This window comes from Onychomys torridus, chromosome 7 (assembly GCF_903995425.1).
Source record: "Onychomys torridus chromosome 7, mOncTor1.1, whole genome shotgun sequence".
NCBI classification, from domain to species: Eukaryota; Metazoa; Chordata; class Mammalia; order Rodentia; family Cricetidae; genus Onychomys; species Onychomys torridus.
In genome coordinates this window covers 16290364-16312520 of record NC_050449.1, presented here as the reverse complement: position 1 = coordinate 16312520, position 22157 = coordinate 16290364, and the positions used below count along the sequence as shown (strand labels likewise).

At 50.4% G+C, this 22157-nt stretch overlaps 1 protein-coding gene across 2 annotated transcripts in view; it reads right to left on the bottom strand.

The window, feature by feature from the left end:
* Positions 1–251: 251 nt before the first annotated feature.
* Slc44a2 (solute carrier family 44 member 2) overlaps positions 252–22157 on the bottom strand; it is a 36026-nt gene continuing 14120 nt past the window's right edge. The window contains exons 2-23 of one of the 2 annotated variants that reach the window (XM_036192334.1): positions 17901–17949; positions 14849–14922; positions 14642–14726; positions 14349–14433; positions 14113–14223; positions 13955–14015; positions 13749–13872; positions 13569–13652; positions 13366–13478; positions 10844–10975; positions 10405–10504; positions 10230–10322; positions 9564–9648; positions 8616–8878; positions 8438–8532; positions 7447–7550; positions 7287–7360; positions 7083–7153; positions 6889–6977; positions 2918–3002; positions 2315–2482; positions 252–1571 (exon numbers count right to left, since the gene is read on the bottom strand). In XM_036192334.1, coding sequence (XP_036048227.1) covers positions 2358–2482; positions 2918–3002; positions 6889–6977; positions 7083–7153; positions 7287–7360; positions 7447–7550; positions 8438–8532; positions 8616–8878; positions 9564–9648; positions 10230–10322; positions 10405–10504; positions 10844–10975; positions 13366–13478; positions 13569–13652; positions 13749–13872; positions 13955–14015; positions 14113–14223; positions 14349–14433; positions 14642–14726; positions 14849–14922; positions 17901–17949 — 2102 coding nt within the window. In that variant the 3' untranslated portion in view covers positions 252–1571; positions 2315–2357. The remainder of the gene's footprint in view (positions 1572–2314; positions 2483–2917; positions 3003–6888; positions 6978–7082; positions 7154–7286; positions 7361–7446; positions 7551–8437; positions 8533–8615; positions 8879–9563; positions 9649–10229; positions 10323–10404; positions 10505–10843; positions 10976–13365; positions 13479–13568; positions 13653–13748; positions 13873–13954; positions 14016–14112; positions 14224–14348; positions 14434–14641; positions 14727–14848; positions 14923–17900; positions 17950–22157) is intronic. The other variant, XM_036192335.1, reaches the window with a different exon arrangement.

The window sequence follows — 22157 nt, the reverse complement described above, 5'->3', positions numbered from 1 at the left end:
GAGGAGGTGGGAAGCAAGCGGCTGTTTCTCCACTCCTCCGGTCAATTCCTAATCAGAACCTTTTGTTCATTAGGGAACTACAGGAGTCCTCACAGAAGCTGCAGGGGTGGCTTTGGAGGTGAGATCAAGGCTGGGTTCTGGTCCCTCCTCTTCCCTGAGCAAACTGCCATAGCTCAGAGATGCCCAGCGCACCGGATGCCCTTGCTCCCAGAAGCTTCCCACATTCCCACTACAAACACAGCAAGTCAGGATCTGTACAAGAGGCACTTTATTAAATGGTTGGAATGCAGTTATGAGCATAGGGCTGGGCACACAGGAGAAGGGTTGAGTGGGATGGCACACACAAGGCAGGCACAGGAAACTGAGGGACCCCAGGCTGGGCTGTTTCCAAGAGTCTGGCATCTTACTGACAGGCAAAGCAGTGGTGAGGGGGAAGTCTGAGCTTGAGAAGTAAAGTGGGGGTCAGCCACCTGGCTCCCAAGTTCAAGAAGTTTGGCAAAAAGATTCTAGTGTCAGGTGAAAGAACAAGGCGGGCCTAGTTAGCTCGGACACCTAACACACCCACCTCATCCCTTGGGTGACCTTGAGTTTCTCTCCTCTTAGAAAAACAGCAGTGTGGATTACTGGCAGAGAAAGGGCGGGGCATAGGCTCTTCCTCATTCCTTCTCCAGCGTGGACCAGGAGCCTCAAGTTTCCATTAAGAAGCCATTAGCCACTTAATGGAGGACCCAACTCACCACAGAGGCTGCTCCCCACACCACTCTTGATCCCTGCAGCAGGCCCGCCTCCCCCACACTGTCTCTCTATCAGGAAGATGCCTTCAGTTCTGGGTGTGCACTCCTCCTTCCTGTGACCCAGCCACCCCCAGGCTGGAGGTGGGGTTACAAATGAAGGCACTCAGTAGCTCCATCCAGCCGTGGAGCCTGATGGACTGAAAGCAGATAGACCCCTTACTGTACGACTAGATTAAAAAGTAGTAAGAATGAGAAATGCATGTGTTGGCCCTTGGGCTGAACCAGCCACGGAGATCCAATTCTGTCCCAGCTGGGACAGGCAGGGCTTGGAGCTGGGCTTCACTGAGCCTGCTTGCAGAGACTCTTTCTTCCAGTCTTTCCCTCTTGGCTGGAAGGGGCACCGGAGTACAAAGAAGCTTGCTGCAGACATCCTGGGGCCATTTCCCACCCTGGAAGTCAAGTTACTTCACCATGTTGGCACCATCTGAGCCAGTGAGGACTGCAGGGACCATTCTGTCCCACCTCCCAGGGCTCCACTGAAAACTCCCAGGTGCCCTTGGGCGTAGGAAAGAGATGCCCCAAATCCTCTAGGTCCTTGGAAATGAGAATTCAGGGAGGGCAGCAGAGAGGCAGTGATGTGACTTTGGGCAAGTCGGATGAGCTGGGGACTCTGACCCAGCCGCTTAGCAAGCACCGGATCACAGCTTCCTGAGGGCCAAGAGGCAGATGTCTAGGATTCTGCTACCTTCCTGTTGGTTTTATTCAAGAGTTTCTTGAGAGTGGAAGACATGAAGTAAGGCCTCTCGGTGGAACCGTCGTTTCTCTCCAGGTCCTCCACTGTGGACAGAGCCCCAGAGCAGGCACCATGAGAGAGAGTCAAGAGTCAGGGGTGGGGATGGGGAACAGGGGAGGGAACAGAGGGCTACAGAGAAGCCTCAGGGTTAGAAAGCAACACAGCAGAGCAGGCGTGGCAGCAAAGGCCGGTTACCCAAGGTGTCTAAGAAGCTGAGAAAACTCCAGGCTCAAGGCCTGCTTTTACAATAAGTCCAAGGCCAGCCTGGGAAACAGAATGAGACACTGTCCCCAAATAAGAAGTAAACAAGGCTAGAGGCACAGTTTGGGGGTAAAGCCCCTGCTAGAACCCCCCAGTGAGGGGCTGGGGCGTGGCTCAGTGGTGGAGCCCCTGCCTAGAACCCCCCAGTGAGGGGCTGGGGTGTGGCTCAGTGGTAGAGCCCTGCCTAGAATCCCCCAGTGAGGGGCTGGGGCGTGGCTCAGTGGTAGAGCCCTGCCTAGAATCCCCCCAGTGAGGGGCTGGGGCGTGGCTCAGTGGTAGAGCCCCTGCCTAGAATCCCCCAGTGAGGGGCTGGGGTGTGGCTCAGTGGTGGAGCCCCTGCCTAGAATCCCCCAGTGAGGGGTCGGGGCGTGGCTCAGTGGTGGGTAGACTGCCTAGAACCCCCAGTGAGGGGTCGGGGCGTGGCTCCGTGGTGGGTAGACTGTCTAGTCTTGGAAAGAGAGGGAGGTAGGAAATGACTGAAGGAGCCCCACACTCCCGGTCAAGGAAGCCCATCACATGCACAAACCCGGTCTCCAGAGGCCCGGGCCGCTTGCCAGTCCCCTCACTCTCTACTCCTCCTCCACATCCTCCTGCTTGCCCGCCTGCGGACTCCCCTTCAATAGGATGTCTCTCAGCTCGGGCGACATGAAGTAGGGTCGCTCCTGAGAGCCGTCATTCCGCTCAAGGTCCTCACCTGGGCCCCCCAGGAACCAGCAGGGGGTGGAAAATGGGGTGGTCAGGAAAGGAGGGGGTGGAAAAGGGAGGCAGAGGAAAAACAGGGAAGAAGCCAGCAGGCATGGGGGAGGAAAAGAGGGGAGAAGACACGTGGAGACCAGAGTTAGTGGCAGCCATGGACCCCGCTAATTCCCAACAACGCTAGAAATCTCAAAGCCAAAGACCCAGGGGAGAGAGTATTCCAGCTAAGGCTCAGGGAGGAGGGGGTGAGGAACAGTTAGCTCGGAGCACAGTGAGGAAGCAGGAGGGCATGCACGGGCCTAGTAGAAGGGACATCCAGGACCCCAGGAACTCTGGGGTGACCATGGTGCTTTCATGGGAGGGCGGATTTCCTTGTCCAGTGGGGAGAAGGGAGTCAGGGCCCCTGGTGGGCTGAGGTAAAGGGGTCACTCACAGAAACAGAGGAACAATGTGTCCACACACATGCCGTAGACACTGAAGAAGCCATGTGCAATCATATAGGAGCCAATGATCACTGTCTATTCAAGAGAAGACATCTTGTTACAGCTTGTTGTAGTTACCCACCATCCTGTCCTCCCTAGGTTGAGAGACATCTCATCTCAGGAGCCAGAGGCTGTCTGTGGCTGTAGCACTCATGGCAATCCTCCTGCCTCATCTTTTTTTTTTTTTCCAGAGCTGAGGACCGAACCCAGGGCCTTGCGATTGCTAGGCAAGTGCTCTACCACTGAGCTAAATCTCCAACCCCTGCCTCATCCTTATTCTATTTACCTTAAAAAAGTAAAAATAAAAAAAAAAAAAGATTTATTATGTATACAGTATTCTACCTGCATGTATGCCTGCCCGCCAGAAGAGGGCGCCAGATCTCATTACAGATGGTTGTGAGCCACCATGTGGTTGTTGGGAATTGAACTCAGGACTTCTGGAAGAGCAGTCAGTACTCTTAAGCTCTGAGCCATCTCTCCAAGCCTCTTTTTACCTTTTTAAAAAAGATTTATGTGTGAGTGTTTTGCCTGCATGTTTGTATGTGTATCATCTATGTTCCTCATACCCATGAACATCAGGAGAGGTCAGCAGATCCCCTGGGACTTGAGTTAAAGATGGTGTGAACCACCACCATGTGGGTGCTGGAACTGAACCAGGGTCCTCTGCAAAAGCAACAAGCACTCTTAACTGCTGAGGCATCTCTCCAGCCCCTTAAAACATTTATTTTTGTCTGGTGTGGTGGTGCATGCCTCTAATCCCAGCACTTGGATAACAGAGGCAGACAGGTTTCTGTGAGCACAAGACCACCTTGGTCTACACAGAGCTCCAGTCCAGCCAGGGCTGCATAGTGAGACCCTGTCTCAAAAAAAAAACAAAAAAATTATTATCTTGTCAGTGTGACTACACTGAGTAAATCTTTTCCTGCTTTCCCCCAGTGAAAAAGATTTATTTTTAATTTTATATATATACACACACACATGCATCTGAGTGCAATCGCCTGGGAAGGCCAGAAGAGGGAATTGGATCCCCTGGAGCTGGAATCACAGGCAGCCCAAAGCAGTTGCTAGGAGTTGAGTCCTTTGCAAGAGCAGCATGCCCCCTTACTGCAGAGCCACTAGTCTTGCCTGCTGCCTCAGTCTGTGAGTGTGGAGAGTATAGGTACAATGAGGAGTCCTCTTTGGTTGCTGGTGTGTGAAAGTCAGGCCAGTGTCTCGAGTCCCCTCTCCCCACTTAGTTTAAATGTGTGTGTGTACAATACATAAATATGTACATATATTCCATGCTATGTGCACATACCACAGTACAGAAGTGGAGGTCAAAAGTAAACAGTGGTGGTTGATTCTCTCCACCCACCATGTGGTCCAAGGTACGGAATTCATGTCTTCAGGTTTGGCAAGTTACTGAGCCATTTTGCTGGACCTTTACCTTAGTTATTTGAGATAAACTGGTGCCCATTGATTGGTTAGAATGTTTGGCCAGTGAGCTCTGGGGATCTGTACATTACTAGAGTTACAGATGTACGCATGGTATGTTTGCTTGTGTGTGGCCAGGCTGGCCATGAACTCACGATCTCCTTTCCACAGCATGAGCCACCACACCCAGTCCAATTAGCTCTCTGGAATAGATTTGTTTTTGAGACTATCTCATACTTAGATAAGTCTGGACTCAAAATGTCCAAAATATCAAGTAGCCATGGATGACTTTGAACTCCTGACCTCCTGCCTCTGTTTCTGAAGGACTGGGATAACAGGTCTGAGCCTCCATATCTGGCCTAGAAGAGCATCTTCCACACCTCAGCTAGGAAAAACCAATCAGCTACACAATGTTCTTTTGCTTTCTCCAACCTCAGTGCCTTTGCACATCATGTTCAGGTTATAGCTCACACACCTTCCCCCGCCCCACCTCCACCCATGAGGCAGGGTTTCTCTGTGTAGCTTTGCGCCTGTCCTGGATCTCACTCTGTAGACCAGGCTGGCCTCAAACTCACAGAGATCCTCCTACCTCTGCTTCCCAAGTGCTGGGATTAAAGGTGTGTGCCACCACTACCTGGCAGCTCACACACCTTTTGCTTTCAACTCTACCAGCATGTCCTCAGGAACGCATCTTCTGGAAGCTGTGTCTGATATCTAGATCCCATTTCACACTGTCCTATCTCTGCCCATGTCCCCTGAGGCTTCATCCAGCTGCAGTTCTATGTGTGTTTGGGGCATTACAGAGTTGAATCCCACATTCCATTGGGCCTATAATCTCAGCAATTTGGAGGCTCCAATGCAAGGACAGCCTGAGTCTGAGGCCAGCCTGGGTCTGCATAGCAGCATGGTAAGTTTCAGTATTGCCTGGGATATCTAGGAGATGTCAGTGGATGAAGTCCTTGCTGTGCAAAACTGAGGACCTGAGTTCGAATCCCAGCACCCATGAACATGGGTGTGGTGGCCCCACCTGTAATTCCAACACTTGGGGCTGATGATAGCAGATCTCCAGGGCCAGCTGGCTACCTAGACTAGCCAAAAATCAGGGAGCTCTGGTTTTAGCAGGAGGCCCTGCCATAAATAAGAGATCCATCAAGGGAATCACCCTGATACTAACCTCAGGCCTCTATATGCACACACATGCGCTGTTACATGTATGAACAGGCATACACATATGCTACACTTTTTTGTTTGTTTGTTTCTTGAGAGAGGGTTTCTCTGTGTAGCCCTAGCTGTCTGCCTCCTGAGTGCTGGGATTAAAGGCATGCTTTATCGCTGCCAGCTTGAGTTCCTCTTTTGAGTCACTCCTAACCTGCAAAGACAGGAGCTGATGTAAACATCTGTGGCCTGGGTCTGGCTTCTTATCCTAGGTTCCTCTCTTACCTTCCCACACAAGCCACAGTGATCTCTTCACTGTTTCTGGTAGAGCCAGAACTCAGGGTCTCTGCTATTCCCTCTGCCTAAATAGACTCTACATTTTTGTTGTTGTTGTTGTTGTTGAGAGTCTCATGTAGCCAGGGCTGGCCTTGAATTTCTGATTCTTTTGTTTGCACTTCCTAGTGTTGGACAACAGGCATGCGCCATCAGTATCATCACTAGATAATGTCCCTATGCATCTAAACTGTAAGGCCTTGCCTGACATGACAAAATTTGGCTGTAATCCTAGGGCCTGGGAGGCAGGAAGATCAAAAGTTCTCTGCCAGGCTAGGCAGATCTCTGTGAGTTCAAGGCCTACATAGTGAATTCCAGGCCAGCCACGGTGGCACAGTGGGGAAACTGTCTCAATCAAGGAGAAAAAACAGAAGGTAGGGAGGGGAGGGCTGGAAGAGATGTCTCAGCAGGTAGGATGCTCTTCTGGAGGACCTGGGTCAATTCCTAGGACCAACATGGCAGCTCACAACCATCTGTAATCCCAGGTCCAGGGAATTAGATGCCTTCTTTTGGCCACCATGGGCATCACACATGCATGAGGTATACAGACATACAGTCAGGCAAAACACCACCCATACACATAAAATAAAAGTAAACAAATCTTAAAAAAAAAAAAAACCGGGCTGGACAATGGTGGCACACCAAACACCCGACTATAATAATAATAGTAACAAGACCCATAGGGCTGGCATAGTAGGTGAAGGCACTTAGCACCAAGCCAGACGACCTAAGGTCAATCCCCGAAACATATACGGTCAAAGAAGAGACCAGTTCCCACACACTGTCCTCTGACTTTCCACAAGTGCACTACCCCGCACAAACAAAATAAACAAGAACACCAGCACCTCTTAAGGAAAAGCCCCTCCATCCCTGTGCCTTGAACGAAGCAGGGACTCGGTAAATATTTGGGGACCAAATAACAAATGACTGCCCCACTCTAATCTCACCAAGGAATCTAAGCAAATCTAACTCACCACCCTTGCTTCTACCCAGATCCTGACCTGTCCCCAGAGGTCCTCACCAGTATCGGGACCCAGTAATAATTGAGAGGTGGGGCTGTATCTTGCACGATTCTGATCCGATGGGTGAAGAAGAAGAAGGCCAGGATGCCTAAAATGGGATGAAGCAAGGTGGCTGAGTCCCCAAACAGGACTACAGGTCACTCTTGACAGGCTTCCAAACCCCAGCAGGGACAGGTCCAGTGGTGCCACATACCCACACTACCCACAATCAGAAGTTTGCCCAACAGGAAGAGGAAGTCGGTAACTTTGTCCAGGACAGCCACCCTGTAGGAGAGAGTAAAGGCTAAGTGTGAATGTGGACTCGGAGCCTGGGGGAGGAGGCAGGATAGGCGGAAGGCTGTCTGGGAAAGGGGCTGAGGGCGGGAGGGAGGCGGGGAGAGAGAAGTGTGTCCCCAACCTGATGATGTTTCTCATAAGCAGGAAGAAGGCGTTTCTGGCTGAGGTGCAGAAGTTGGTGCCATAGATGGCAATCTGGAATGAAGAGAAGGTCTGAGGCCTGTGCAATGGACATGGGGGACACCCCACCTAGGCCAGCAGCACACAGCCCGGCTGCTCACCATGATATAGGCATTCCTATTCAGGAACTTGATAAACTTCTCTAGGCACCAGAAGCAGCACTTGAGACAGACCATGAGGAACTTGGCAAACTTGTTCTGTGCAACTGGAAGAGAAGAGAAGGGATGTAGGGGAGGCAGGAGACTGGCCTGGTTTGTAGAGACCCCTAGAGTCCACCAAGACAGCTAAGGATTACAAGTTTGTCTGAACTACCAGGCTAACCTGGACAACTTAGCGAGACTGCCTCAAAATAAACAAATCAATCAATCCAGGTGCTGACCCACAAAAGGAATCTCCACGGATCAGGAATTAAGGTCAGCCTTGGCTATTTAGTGAGTTGGATGCCAGCCTTTTAAATCATGACAGCTGGGGGTGGTGATATATACCTTTGATCCTAGACTTGGAGACAGAGGAGGTGGACCTGTGAGTTCTGGGACACTCTGGTCTACATATGGAGTCTGAGGTCAGCCAGGACCACACAGTAAAAAGCTGTCTCAAAAAACTAAAACCCAGGGTTGGGGATTTAGCTCAGTGGTAGAGCACTTGCCTAGTAAGCGCAAGGCCCTGGGTTTGGTCCTCAGCTAAAAAAAAAAAACAAACCTAAAGCCTAGCTGGCAGTGGTGGCACATGCCTTTAATCCTAGCACTTGGGAGGCAGAGGCAGGTGGATCTCTGTGAGTTCAAGGTCAACCTGGTCTACAGCCTGAGTTCCAGGACAGCCAGGACTGTTTCACAGAGGAACCCTGTCTCAAAAAACCAAAAACCCAGCCCAGCCTTGCTAGCCAGAGCCAATGGCCCACCACTCCTCCCAGACTTGCCCATCAAACAACAGGAATCAGTTCACTTGGCTCTTCTAGCTCCTCCTCTGCCTCTTAGCTCCACCCCTTTCTCAAATGGAAACGCGGTAGAGGCTGAGCTCTGGCCCCCACCCCTCAAGCAATACTCAACCGGGACTAAGCCCAGACCCTAGCTGAAGCTGCCCACAGGGCAGCACCTTTCAGACGCTGGTCCAGGTACTCCAGGATCACTCGGATGATCTGCACGATGGCCAGGATAAGCGAGCCAAAGGCCAAGGAGCCTGTGTGGTATCTGGAATCAAAAGAGGCGATCAGTGGTCCAGTCAGATGAGGTCCCTGCTTCCCTTCTCTTGCCATCCCAACACTCCTCTTTACCTGAGGGCCCGGCCAAAAGCGGAGAAGAGGGGGAAGGCGGGCATGTCATCGGGCTTGCGCATAGCCCAGTAATAGGAGGCAAAGGCTCCGGCCAAGGTCACCTGGCCCAGAGCCAGCACGAAGTTGGCCAGCCAGAAGAACATGAAGGCATTGAAGATCTGCAGGCCCAGCAGGGCACGGTGATAGGTAGACTCGCCACCGTAGAAGGCAAACTGGCAGCGGCCACTGGGACACTGGCGGCTTTCATTCTCTGAGGGGAAGATCTGGGGAAGGGGTGAGGGGCCCCAACAGAACACAGGGTCAGTCAGAAGTTCAGAGTAGGCTGAGGTTGGACCACAGGGCAGGTCCTAAAAGTAACGGGGGGGGGGGGGGGGTGGGGGGGAGATGGGGGGGTAGGGAGATGGCTCAGCAGGTAAGGGGACTTTAGAATGAGGACATGAGTTCAAGCCTCCATCACTCACTCCCATAAATAGTTGCGTGTGGCCTGTGCTAACCTGTAGCAGCCCCAGTGCTATAGGGAGCAGAGACGCTAGCTTAGCTCTCGATTTAATGAGAGATACTGTCTGAAGGGAATAGGCCGAGAAATACAGAGCAAGGACCTGCACAAACACATACGTATCTATACTACACCACACCACACACACACCACACACACACCACACACACACACACACACACACACACACACACACACACACTGGAAGTCAAGACAAGGGTAGAGGGACAGAAAGTGGCACCAGAGAGGGAAAGAGGTACATAGTTCAGCATGCAGGGTAGAGGACAGCCCAAGTTAATCAGCTCCTGCCTTGCCCTGAAAAACTACCAAATCCACCAATGGCTCGAGAGCTCCACCCCACTAAGGCAAATGTGGAGCAAGTGTCAAACGTTGGCTGAATTATCTCAAGGAGAGGCGTCAGGCCAATGCCTGTCCCCAGACAGGGTGCCTACCTCTGGGCTGCAGGTATTCCCCACAAGTTGGCAGGAGGCGTCATCAAAAATCTTGTACACAGCCTCATTAGAGGTAGACAGGAAGCTGCAGGCTCGCTAAGGAAACTGAAATCTGGGACCGAGAATCCAAGGAGTGGGGGAGCCCAGGAGCAGCGGCTCACCCTTGTAATCCCAAGACTTGGGAGACAGAAGTACGAGAATCACTGTGCATTGGAGGCCAGCCTGGGCTACACAGTGAGTTCCAGAAAATCTAAAGCACAGAGTAAGGCTCTGTCTGAAAGAAGCAAAAAGGGGCCCATGTCACGTCCTATCTCATGACCTCTGAATACTGCTGCCCCTTTACCCAAAATACATAAATGTAATAACATTTTTGTTTATTTTGTTTTGTTTTTAGAGACAGGGTTTCTCTGTGTGGCCCTGGCTGTTTTAGAACTCGCTCTGTAGACCAGGCTTCCTTTGAACTCACAGAGATCTGCCTGCCTCTGCCTCCTGTGTGCTGGGATTAAAGACGTACCACCACTGCCCAGCCTAGAAATTTTTAAAATAAAGAGAGCCATGGGGAAAGGACCACACACCCCAACCACAGTCCAATCCCACCCTGAGCTACAGGACATTTAGGGACATTTGTCCCTGGGAACCACAGACTGACAATCCAGCAGTGGATACACAGCAGTGCTGGCCCAGTAGGCAATGCAGAGACACAAGAGGAAGAAGGTCACCAGTGGGTAGAGCATGGAGCACATGACATGTCCCACAGCCCTAGGGAGAAACAGAGATAGACATCAGGGCCAGATGCCCCAGGTTGAGAAGCCAGGCACATCCCTGGCTCTCCAGGCCTCACCTGCTGGCTTCTTTGATGAGGGCTATGGCGATCAATATCCTCTTTCGAAGAAAGATGAGTAACAAGATGATAATCACTTCTAGGATGCTTAAAATGATCACTGTGGAAAAGGGTGGGCAGCCATAGGGTGACTCATTAGCGAAAGACACCTGCGTCCTAGTTCAGGCCCCAGAACCACAGGTGAAAGCAGAGAGCTGATTTGTGAAAGTTGTCCTCTGACCGCCATATATCAGGCATAGATGTCCCCTCCCAACAAAGAAATATAATATGTCATTTTTAAAAATTAAAAGTAATAACAAATAAAATTGATTTAAAAATCAATAAGGTAACATACAATTAAATGATTTCCGTAAGAGCTGAGAGTAGGCTTTTTGGGAGCCCGCCCTAGCCCTCCAAGATTTCCCACAATGCAAGCATGGGCCCAGATGACAGAACTCACTGAAAGCCATCCAGGTCTGCTGCAAGTGCAGGTACACTCGGAGGTCCGTCTGGAAGCCAAGATCCACCAAGGACACGTCAGAGCCTGCCTCTCCGCTCAGTCTCGAGTACTCCACATAGCAGTGAAATATACCTATATAGACCACAACCCAGACAGTCATTTTCTTTTTTGTTTGTTTTTTGAGACAGGGTCTCACTATGGAGACCTGGCTGGCCTGGAACTTGCTATAAGACCAGGCTCTCGACTGATAAGTGAATGAACGAAAGAGTGGGTATTAGGGTGCCCTCCCACCCGATGACAACCTGCAGCCAGAGAGGTGTGGTGGCACAGCCCTTTAAAGCCAACACTTGAGAGGCAGATCTTTAGAGTTAGCTGTAACACGAATCTTAAAATGGTCTTTTAATATAAAACCCCAGAGCCAGAAATTGGGGGAAATGCTGAAAGATCAGAGAGACAAAGGAACAAGCCACCTCTTACTTCTAGGACTCCTCAGCCTGAAAAGCTTCTAGTCCTGTCTCTTCAGTCTTATATACCTTTCTCTGCCCTGCCATATACTTCCTGTCTCAACCTCTGGGATTAAAGGCATGTGACTCCCAAGTACTGGGATTAAAGTTGTGTGCCACCACTGTCTGGCTCTGTTTCTCTCCTAGACTGAGTCAATCTCATGTAATCCAGGGTGGCCTTGAACTCACAGAGATCCACACAGATCTCTACCTCCTGAGTGCTAGGATTAAAGGTGTGTGTCACCACTGCCTGGCATCAATGTTTAATCTAGTGGCTTGTTCTGTTCTCTGATCTTCAGGCAAAGTTTATTAGAGTACACAATATATCATCACATTTCCCTTTTTTTGTCTAAAATAATAAAAGGTTATAATTAATATATAGTGTGTACCCTAATAAACTTTGCCTGAAGATCAGAGGACACAGCCAGTCACTAGTTAAACATAGAGGCCAGACAGTGAAAGGTATAGAAGGCGTGAGGAGACAGGAACTAAAGCCTTTTCAGCTGAGGAGGCTTATTCGGCTGAGGCCTATCTGCTGAGGAATTGGTGAGGTAAAGAGATGGTGGCTGTGGCTTGTTCTGTCCTCTGATCTTCAGACAAAGTTTATTAGGGTACACAATATATCACCACAGCTAGCTCCAGGCCATCTAGGGCTATAGACACTGAGACTGTCTCAAAATACAAAACAAAAATAAAGTCACCTAAATTGCCAACAACAGCTCAAACCATGATTAACATGAACAATTTTTTTCTTTTTTTGAGACAGCTCTTACTATGTGGCAGGATTCATATTCAAGTTTATGGTTCTCCTGACTTTGCCTCCCTTGGCAGATGATAACAGACATGTACCATCATGCTAACACAAATGTTTTGGGATCTGGATCTTCAGATTGAGTTCCCAAGCATTTATCATTTCAGGGAGTTTAAAAGGAAGAAAATCAGAATAAGGGCTCAGTGGATGAAGGTACCTGCTGCCGAGCCGATGACCTGAGTTCAATCCCTGGTACCCACATAGTAAAAGGAGAGAAACCACTTTTGCACCTTGTCCTCTGACCTCTATATAAGCGTCATGGTGCACGTGTATCCACACACATATGTGTGCATACAGACACACACAATAAATGAACGTAATATAAAAATACAAAAGAAGGGCCCGGCAGTCGTGGCACTGGCCTTTAATCCCAGCACTCCAGAGGCAGAGACAGACAGATCTCTGAGTTCAAAGCCAGCCTGATCTAGAGATTGAGTTCCAGGACAGCCAGGCTACACAGAGAAACCCTGTCTTGAAAAACTACTCCCACAAGCAAGCAAACAAACACAAAAGAAGAAAACTTAATCAGAACATGAGCCACTGGTTTCTCACCAGACCTCCGCCCTGCACGGCCCTCCTCTTGATAAGACCGTCACGTACTACATCACCACCTTCTCATTAAGTCTCCAGCTAGGAAACATTAATTATTCCCACTAGATGGTGGAAGTAATTATGCATAGGGAGGCTTAGTCATGCGCCCAAGGACAGAGCTAGGAAGCAGGGAAGATGGTAATTTGAACCCAGCACCGTGGGCACTAAGTGCACAAGCCTACTCACTAGACCAAGTGGATGTCTTCATGATGTTTTTTATTGTTGATTAAAATACCAGTCCAGGCCCTGGTCCTCCAAGTTCAGAGGGAAATTTTTTTCTTTTCTCTTTTTTTGTGGTAGGGGACCTTGCATATGCTGACACTGTCACACTGAGCCAGGGCACCAGCTCCTCACTGGTGGGACATAGGCAAGCACCTGAGTTACCAGCTAGGCCCCAGCAAGCCCTCTTGATGGGCTCTGGTTGCCTCCAAGTCCCTCCAGCAGCAGCACTATTGTAGGAGGAACAGTAGCGTGAACATTTTCACAAGCATGCCAGTTAAACAGTGAAAAACATCTGAAGGCTTAAGATGACATTTCTGATGAGCCATCACCAGGGCAAAGGGCATTGGCACTTTCCAGACCTTAGACAGGGAGGAGTAGGAGGAAGGGGGACATACCATAGCCGAGTACCAGGATCACCATGACAATCATCACCCAGACCATAATGCCTGCCAAGAATCGCAGCAGGATGATGAACAGGAGACTCAGCACCATGGCGATGACCAAACCTCTGGGGAATAAGAGGAGCTTGAGTGACGCCATCCTTAGGCTCACAGATGTGGTAGCCAGGGGGTAAACACCTTCCTTCCAACCAACTCACATCACAATCCAGTACCAGGATACAGTGTAATCTTCAAATATCTTCATGGCGAGATGCCGGGCCTCTAGAACCATGTTGGCCTTCCTAGGGGCGGAAGAGACTCAAGTCATACCCAGAGAAGCCAGTTCCAGTCCCACCCAGGACGGCCAGGCGCCGTCTACGAGAGGGTCGCCTTCTCACTTGGCGCCCTCCACTAGATCCGTGATGTTCTTCGTGGTGCCATGTCCGTCCTCATAGGTCGTTTCATTGCCCACCATGAGGACCCCTTTGTTGGCGTGGATGGCTGGGAAGCACCGCTGGACCACTGTGGGACCAGAAGAGACTATCACACCAGCCCTTGCCGATTCCCCAGCGTCACCTGATCCTGTGGGATCCCCAATACTCACAAGGTTTGCTGGGGGTGATAACCGCTGGACACTCCCCATCTCGGAGCACCTCAGCCACCCCCTGAAGACAGAATGGGAAGTGAATCCCTGAGCAGGGCACCCTCCTGTGTCCCCTCCCATGTTCCCTCCCTGGGCACCGAAGGGGTCTTTCTGCTCACTTTATTGTTCTGGAAGCCAGGCACGCAGAACTGCTTGTAATAGTCAAAGTTAGGAGAGTTGCGTGCCTTCAGGAAGGTGAGAAAGCGATCTGGGCATTGCTTGACGCAGATCTGGGAGAGTGGAATGAAGGGGAATCAGGACACTGAGACCCCATCCAGGACAGAGGTCCCCAATGTTCACGAGGAGAGGGCTATGGGAAACATGGAAAGGAACCGGAAGAGGTGGAACACGGTACCTGAGGGGTGGGACACTGAAATTCCAGCAGGACCAGGGGGCTGGCACACTTCACGATGTTGAAGTAAAACAGGAAAGGTTTGTCCCTGGGTTGGAGGAGGTGAACAGAGTTGGTCAAGCTTCTCACCTATCAGGCCCAGAGATGGCTCAGACGGTTAGGGCACCTGGCACCAAGCCTGCCAACCTGAGTTCCATCCCTGAGAATCATACAGTGGAGGAAAAGTACAGATCCTCTGACCTCCACATGGGTGTTTGTGGCTTGAGTGCACGCACACGGATAAATAATAAACTCACGCATTTTTTGTTCCCTTCTGCCCACAGAACTCGCCCCGGCTATCAGTAGGGTAGATCACCTTCCGAGGGTCTCCATGGGTCCAGGCTGTGGAGAGACCCAGGGATACAGAGGCTCTGTCCCTTCCCAGCCACAGTACCACTCTGTACCCCAGAAACTGTGCTGGCCCCTCCCAGAGGAGCCCGAGTCCTCTCCATTTCCGAACTTACCTATGATGCCCACAGCCACGTAGCCTACAATGGCCAAGAAGAGCAGCACACAGCAAATGACATCTGTGCAGCCCCTGGGGAGGACAGCAGCGTCAGCACATCTGACCTTACACACATCCTTTCATGAGGAACCTGAAGTGTGGGCTAAGGAACATGTGCCTTATTTTTCCCTTTTTTGAAAAGGGGTCTCACCATGTAGCCTGGGTAGCCTAAAACTCACTCTGTAGACCAGACTGGCCACAAACTCACAGAGATCCACTTACCCCTGCCCTCTGAGTGCTGGGATTAGAGGTGTGTGCTACCACACCCGGCCTATGTGCATTTTTAGTTACGTCTATGGGTGTCTTACCTGCATAGTCTGTCTGTGAGCCATGTTTGCGCCTAGGGCCTGTGGACTCCAGAAGAGGGCATCTGGACCCCTGAACTGCATGTAGTGTTGGGAATTGAACCTGGGTCCTCTAAAAGAACAACCAGTGTTCTTAAAGACTGAGCCATCGCTCCAGTCCCAGGTCATAATGCATTTTGCTGCTTCTATATTTCCTGATTTTTTTTTGTGTGTGTGTATGTGTGTGTGTGTGTGTCTAGGTTAGAGGACAACTTTGGGAACTGGTTCTCTCTTCTGTCTTTCTACTTTGTAGGTGCCAGGGGTAGATCATTAGCCTGCTCTGAACCATCTGCACTTGTTAAGCTACCCTACTGACCTTTTAACTTTTTATTTACTTATTTAACACAGGGTCCCACACAATCAAGGCTCTCCTAAACTTGCTATGTAGTCAAGCTTGAACTCCTGATCCTCCTGCCTCTGCTTCCTGAGTGCTTAGGTTATAAGGTGGGCTGGTCATACCCAGTGAGTTAATTCAGTGCTGGAGTGGACACAGGGCTTCTGGCATTCTAGCTAAGTACGCTACCAACCAAACTACATCTCCAGTCCTGGCTTTAAACACACACACACACACACACACACACGTATATTTATTTATATTTATATACACACATACACACATTTTTTTATATAAATCTGAGATGCTGAAGAGATGGATCAGCAGTGAAAACCACTTGTTGCAGGCTGGGTGTGGTGGCAGAGCTACACAGAGAAACCTTGTCTCAAAACAAAACAAACAAAAAGCACTGTTGCTCTTCCAGAGGATGCAGGTTCAGTTCTCAGCATCTACATGGTGGTTCACAACCATTGCTAACTCCAGATCCAGGGGATCTGACATCCTTTTCTGACCTCGGCAGGCAGCAGGCAAGCATGCATGTGATGCACAGACATACATGCAGGCAAACATACACATAAAATAAATAAAACAAATCCATTTAAAACTTTGAGAAAGGATCTCTGAAATGAGATGACCATCCAGGCTAGCTGGGCAGTGGTGTACACTTTTAATCCCAGTACTCAGGAGGCAAAGGCAGGCAGATCTCTGTGAGTTTGAGGCCAGTCTGGTTTACAGAGCTAGTTCTAGGACAGTCAGGGCTACATAGAGAGATCCTGTCTGGAAAAACCAAAAAAGGGGCTGGAGAGATGGCTCAGGATTAGGAGCACTGACTGCTCTTCCAGAGGTCCTGAGTTCAATTCTCAGCACCCACATGGTGGCTCAGAACCATCTGTAATGAGATCTGGCATAATGAATAAATAATGAGATCTATACGTAATGAATAAATAAACCTTTAAAAAAAAAAAAAAAAGAAAGAAAGAAAAACCAAAAAAATAAAATGAAACAAAATAATAGTCACTAAATAAAAAGAGAGTGGCTAAGAGACAGCTTGAGGTTTAAGAGCACTGGGCTTGATTCCCAGCACCCACCTGCCGACTCCTAGTCCCGGGGATCCAACCCCTCATTCTGGCCTCCTTGGACACCAGGCAGTCACACAAACCAAGACATAAACGCAAGTACAGTTCCAGGGGATCTGAGCTCTCTTTCAACCACCACATGGAGACAAGACACTCATAAAACATTCATACACATAAAATTAAATCTAAAAAAATTTAGGTAGAAGCTGGGTGTAGCAGCACATGCCTTTAACCCAGGACTCTGACCGGCTTTCTCTGTGTAGCCCTGCCTGTTCAGGAACTTGCTCTGTAGACCAGGCTCAGGACTCTTTTTTTTCTGAGACAGGGTCTCTCTGTAGCTTTGGAGCCTGTCCTATAACTCTCTCTGTAGCCCAGGCTGGCCTCGAACTCACAGAGATCCACCTACCTCTGCCTCCTGAGTGCTGGGATTAAAGGCGTGCGCCATCACCACTGGGCAAGGACTGTCTTTTTAAAATATTTGTATTAATAATTTGAGAATTCCATGCAATATATTATGATTGTACTACCCGCCCCCCCAAGGCCTTGAACTTTTGATCCTCTTGTTCCTTAAGTAGCTGGGATCACAGGACTGGGAAGCCACATCCCACACAAGTAAAATTTTGTTTATGCGTACAAGGCTCATGTAGAGACAAGTGGATCTCTGTGAGTTCGAGGCCAGCCTGGTCTATATACAGGGTTCCAGGATGGCCAGAACTACAAAGAAAGACCCTGTCTCAAAAACAAAAGACCCCACAAAACTAAACAAACAAAAAGTAGGGGTGGGATCAGCAGCCAGTGGTAGAGCCCTTGCTTAGTACTGAGGCATAGAGAGGAGGGGTCAGGGTGATGGGTCAGCAGATGGGGCAAACTGTTTTGGATCCTTGGGACCCACGTGAAAGAAGGAGAAAACAAACTCATGCAGGTTGTCCTCCAACCTCCACACACGCACAGCGACACACGCACACCGCACCCATACATACTACACACACACACACACACACACACACACACACACACACACACACAAATGTAAAAAAAAGAAAAGAAAAGGATCCAGGCAAGGGCAGGGGCACAATGCAAGCCTCCGGTGTGTGAGGCTCAATCCGGTTCCCAGCTCCACTGGGAGGAGTCTAGAACCTTAAGGAAATTAGGTTTTGACTCACATCGCAATGGTTTACCCTGCTTTGCTGGAGAACGCTGGGACACAGACACTCTCCCATTCTTTCCCCTCTTCCCCAGGAAGGTAAGGCCTCCTACCTGTTGTAAATGGGTCCTTTGAAGGTGGGGTCGTATTTCTGAGGCGTCCCTGAAAGTCAACAGGATTAAGCAGGGTTGGTGAGAAGACATAGGCAAGGAAGCTGGGATACAGGGTCCCCAAGCCATAAGGAGCGCTGAGTTGTATCTGCATCCTACCTCCAGGGGACTACACTCACACTCTGAGGTCATCAGAGACCACAGCAGGGACTAGAGTCCCCGGGGGTGCCCAGCTGATGGATCAGCTTGCTGTCCCAGGGAAAATGCCTGAAGACCTAACAAGGATCAGAGCAAAAAACGCGAAGTCCACTGCAGAGAGGTGCAGGTGTTCTGGGGATGGGTGCAGGCCCAGGAGAGTGGACCGGTGTCTGAGGCAGCTGTGGGAGCTAACATGGGACGTCCGGGGCCAGGGGTGGGGTGAGGGGTGTTTGATTCAAGTGCAATTACTCCCCCTCCCTTTTGCAACCTTCCCTGACAGTCTAAGGTCCCCACTGCTCTCCCCAGGGTGCACAAGGAGGGCTCGCATACCGTGCTTCCCATAGTAATGCTGCGAATCCTTCCCCATCCCTGCGGTGCGGCCCCGACGGAGCCCTGACGGTCCGTGCCCTCCCGGACACAGCCGCCACCCGCAGCAGCTCCTCCAAGCAGAGTGGCAGGCGAGACGGCCCAAACCGGTCCGACAGGCCCCAGCCAAATAACCAAGTGGGGGGGGGGGGGGGGGGACCGACCCAGGGAGCCGGGCCGGGCCGGGCGGGGCCGCAGCTGCTCCTGCCACTCACTGGAAGGCCGGATTTAGCCCTCCCTGCCCCCACCTTCACCCAGCCCCCACCCAGGAGCCTGAGGTGGCTCCTCCAGGCTCTGGCCTCATCCTCCATCCACCCACCCACGCGACCATGCGTCTAGGGACACTCCTCAACCCTAGAAGATCATCCTGACTGCTCCACCATGCAAGCTGGAAACTGAGGCACAGGGAGGAAAGAAAGCAGGCAGATATCTGGGCAGTGGGGCGCACGCCCTTAATCCCAGCATTCTGAGTTTGAGGCCAGCCTGGTCTACCCAGCGAGTTCTAGGACAGGCTCCAAAACTACACAGAGAAACCTTGTTTCGGAAAACAAAACAAAATAACAACAAAAAATAAGCAACCAAAGAGAAAATATTTGGGCTAAAACTCAAATAAATGGATGGAATGGGGCGGGGTCTATTGGCGTTTTTTAATTATTTTTTAGAGAGAGTCTTATGTAGTTTAGGCGGGCATACAACTCACTGTTCAGGCAAGCGCAATCTTAAACTATTCACCCTTCTGCCTCCCCTCCCCAGTGCTAGGATTAGATCATGCAGTTTATTCAGAGGTGGGGATGGAACCTAGAGCTGCCCACCTACTAGGCAAGCACCTAATGAACTGAGCTACAACCCCACCCCCTGTTCTAGATTAGATGTTTTCTTTGTTTGTTTTGTTTTGTTTTGACAAAAATCTTCCTGGTTAGCACAGGCTGGCCTGGAACTCACTATCTCACAGTGTAGACCAGGCTGGAACTATCTCACAGTGTAGACCAGGCTGGAACTATCTCACAGTGTAGACCAGGCTGGAACTCACTATCTCACAGTGTAGACCAGGCTGGAACTCACTATCTCACAGTGTAGACCAGGCTGGAACTCACTATCTCACAGTGTAGACCGGGCTGGAACTCACTATCTCACAGTGTAGACCGCCGGAACTCGCTATCCTGACAATTGCATTGCTAAGCTGTTCAACTCCAATCCCTTTAAAAGTCTGAATTGACTTTAATTTATTTCGTTGGATGTGTGTGAGTGTTTTCCCTGTTTGCACGTATGTGCCCTGTGTGCATCCGTGGTCCCACTGAAGTCAGAAGAGGGCATCCGATGGCCAGGAATTGGAGTTACAGACTGTTGTGAGGCACCCACCATGTGAGTACTGAAAACGCAGCCCAGGTCCTTTCAGAGAGCAGCAAGCCCTGCGCCACCCTGTTTCTAGCCGTGTGTGTGTGTGTGTGTGTGTGTGTGTGTGTGTGTGTGTGTGTGTGTGTGTGTTTTGATGCAGGGTCTCACCATGCATGTCTGACTAGCCTCTAACTCTTAAGGGTTCTCCTGCTTTGGCCCCCAGAATGCTGGGGTGAGAGGCACACACCATTATACCTGGATTTTCTTCTTCTTTTTTTTTTAAATCTCTGTGAGTTTGAGGCCAGCCTGGTCTACAAAGAGAGTTCCAGGACAGCCAGAGCTACATAGTGAGACCCTGCCTCAGGAAAAAAATAATTCTATTTATGTGGGTGGATAATTTTTGCTCGTCTATAGATGCTGTAAGAGGTCAGTCTCTCCAATCTCTTTCAAAACAAGAAAAATCTGGCTAGACCACATGTAAAATCAAGTGCAAGGATTGGAGATTTGGCTCAGAGGTTAAGAGCACTAGCTGCTCTTCCAGAGGATCCAGGTTCACTTCCCAGCACCCACAGGGCAGCTGTCTGTAACTCCAGTTTCAGGGGACCTGATGTCCTCACTCAGGTATACATGCAGGCAAAACACGGATGCACATAAAATGAAAATAAATAAAAAAATTTTAAAAAAGATGAGGTTCAAGACTAGTCTGAGATTCACACAGCAGCCGCAGAAAATGCCAGTCCTGGCTCTGGGATCAGCACAGGAGGCAGGGGCCTGCAGCCAGTACTAGAGGTCCCGGGTGCAAAAGAGGAGCCGCCAGGCGCTCAGTCACAGTGGGGTCAACAGCAGGTGCCAGTGTGGGCACAGTTGGGGTCCCATTGCACAGCAGGCATGCAGGTATATAGTGTGCATTTCCATAAGGGTATTTAATCAACCAGGAAGTATACTGAAGAAGCAGGGTATCCAAGTGCTGATGCACACCTTTAATCCCAGCACTCGGGGGGGCAGAGGCAGGCAGATCTCTGTGAGTTTGACATCAGCCTGGTCTACAGAGCTAGTTTCAGGACAGGCAGGGTTACATAGAGAAACCCTGTCTCGGAAGAAGAAGGAGGAGGAGGAGGAGGAGGAGGAGGAGGAGGAGGAGGAGGGGAAGAAGAAGAAGAAGAAGAAGAAGAAGAAGAAGAAGAAGAAGAAGAAGAAGAAGAAGCAGCAGCAGCAAAGCACAAAGAAGCAGGGTATACAGTTGGTGTAATGTGTACGACGTCATAGGTGTGTACTATGAAGGCACCCAACACGCATGGTGAGAGTCCCTGTCTGTACCCTCATCACTACTGTGCACATCCAAAACAACTATCAAACCACACTGAGGCAGACTCAGTGGTAGAGCCCCTGCCTAGAATGCCCCAGTGAGGGGCTGGGGAGAGACTCAGTGGTAAAGCCCCTGCCTAACACACCCCCACCTCCCCACCCCCCACCCCCCACCCCCCCGTGAGGGACTGGGGGCGTGGCTCAGTGGTAGAGCCTAACATGTGGAAGGCATGAGTTCTAGCTGAACACTCACACACAAAAACTATTAATACCTGCAGCTGCCACCTCAGAGTCTAGCACACCCAGCTGGGCTCTGCTCTCTAATCAGTTGTCCCTAGGGAAAGGCCACCTCCCCTCCTCTGGCTCCCTGTAAGGAAGCCTTGCCTGACCCCAAACCACAGGCTTCAGCAAACAGGCGGAGCTAAAAGCTCCAAGCTGACCCAGGCTGACCAGAACTCTCAAAGAAACCCTGTGTTTCTTGAAGCCCCTCCCCAGGCCTCCAGAGCTCACCAGGCCTCCAGAGCAGCCCTCACCTAGATTTAGCAGTGGACAGAGCAGGTTGGTCCCAGGCAACAAGCTGCTTCTGTTCCAAGCTAGACAGTCCCCAACCACCACATCCTCACAGCAGCCCTCAAATGGCTCCCTCCCGTGGGCTCACCTGACCCCTGCTACTTTTCACCAAGGCCTCAGCTCATCTCATTCTTGTCAAGGTCGTTTGCAAACCTCTATCTCTCAACCTGACCCGGCAGGGTGATGGCCACTCCTTTGGTGTTGGGCTCTGAGCTGAGCCCAAGGAGTCTTGCTTCATATCCAGTTCCTTTATTCGAGATAGAGTGCTTAGTAGTCTGATTTCGGTAAAGCCCCAAGTTCAATCCCCAGGAACCTCTTTCCCCTAAATTCTGGGCTTGGTGTCCTGTCACCCCAGCACTTGAGAGGCTAAAGCAGGATTGCCTTGAGTTGAGGCCACCCTGGGTTACATAGCTAAACCCTGGCTGAAGCAAATTAAATACTTGGGGCTGGAGAGATGGCTCAGGGGTGGAAAGTGCTTGCTGTCCT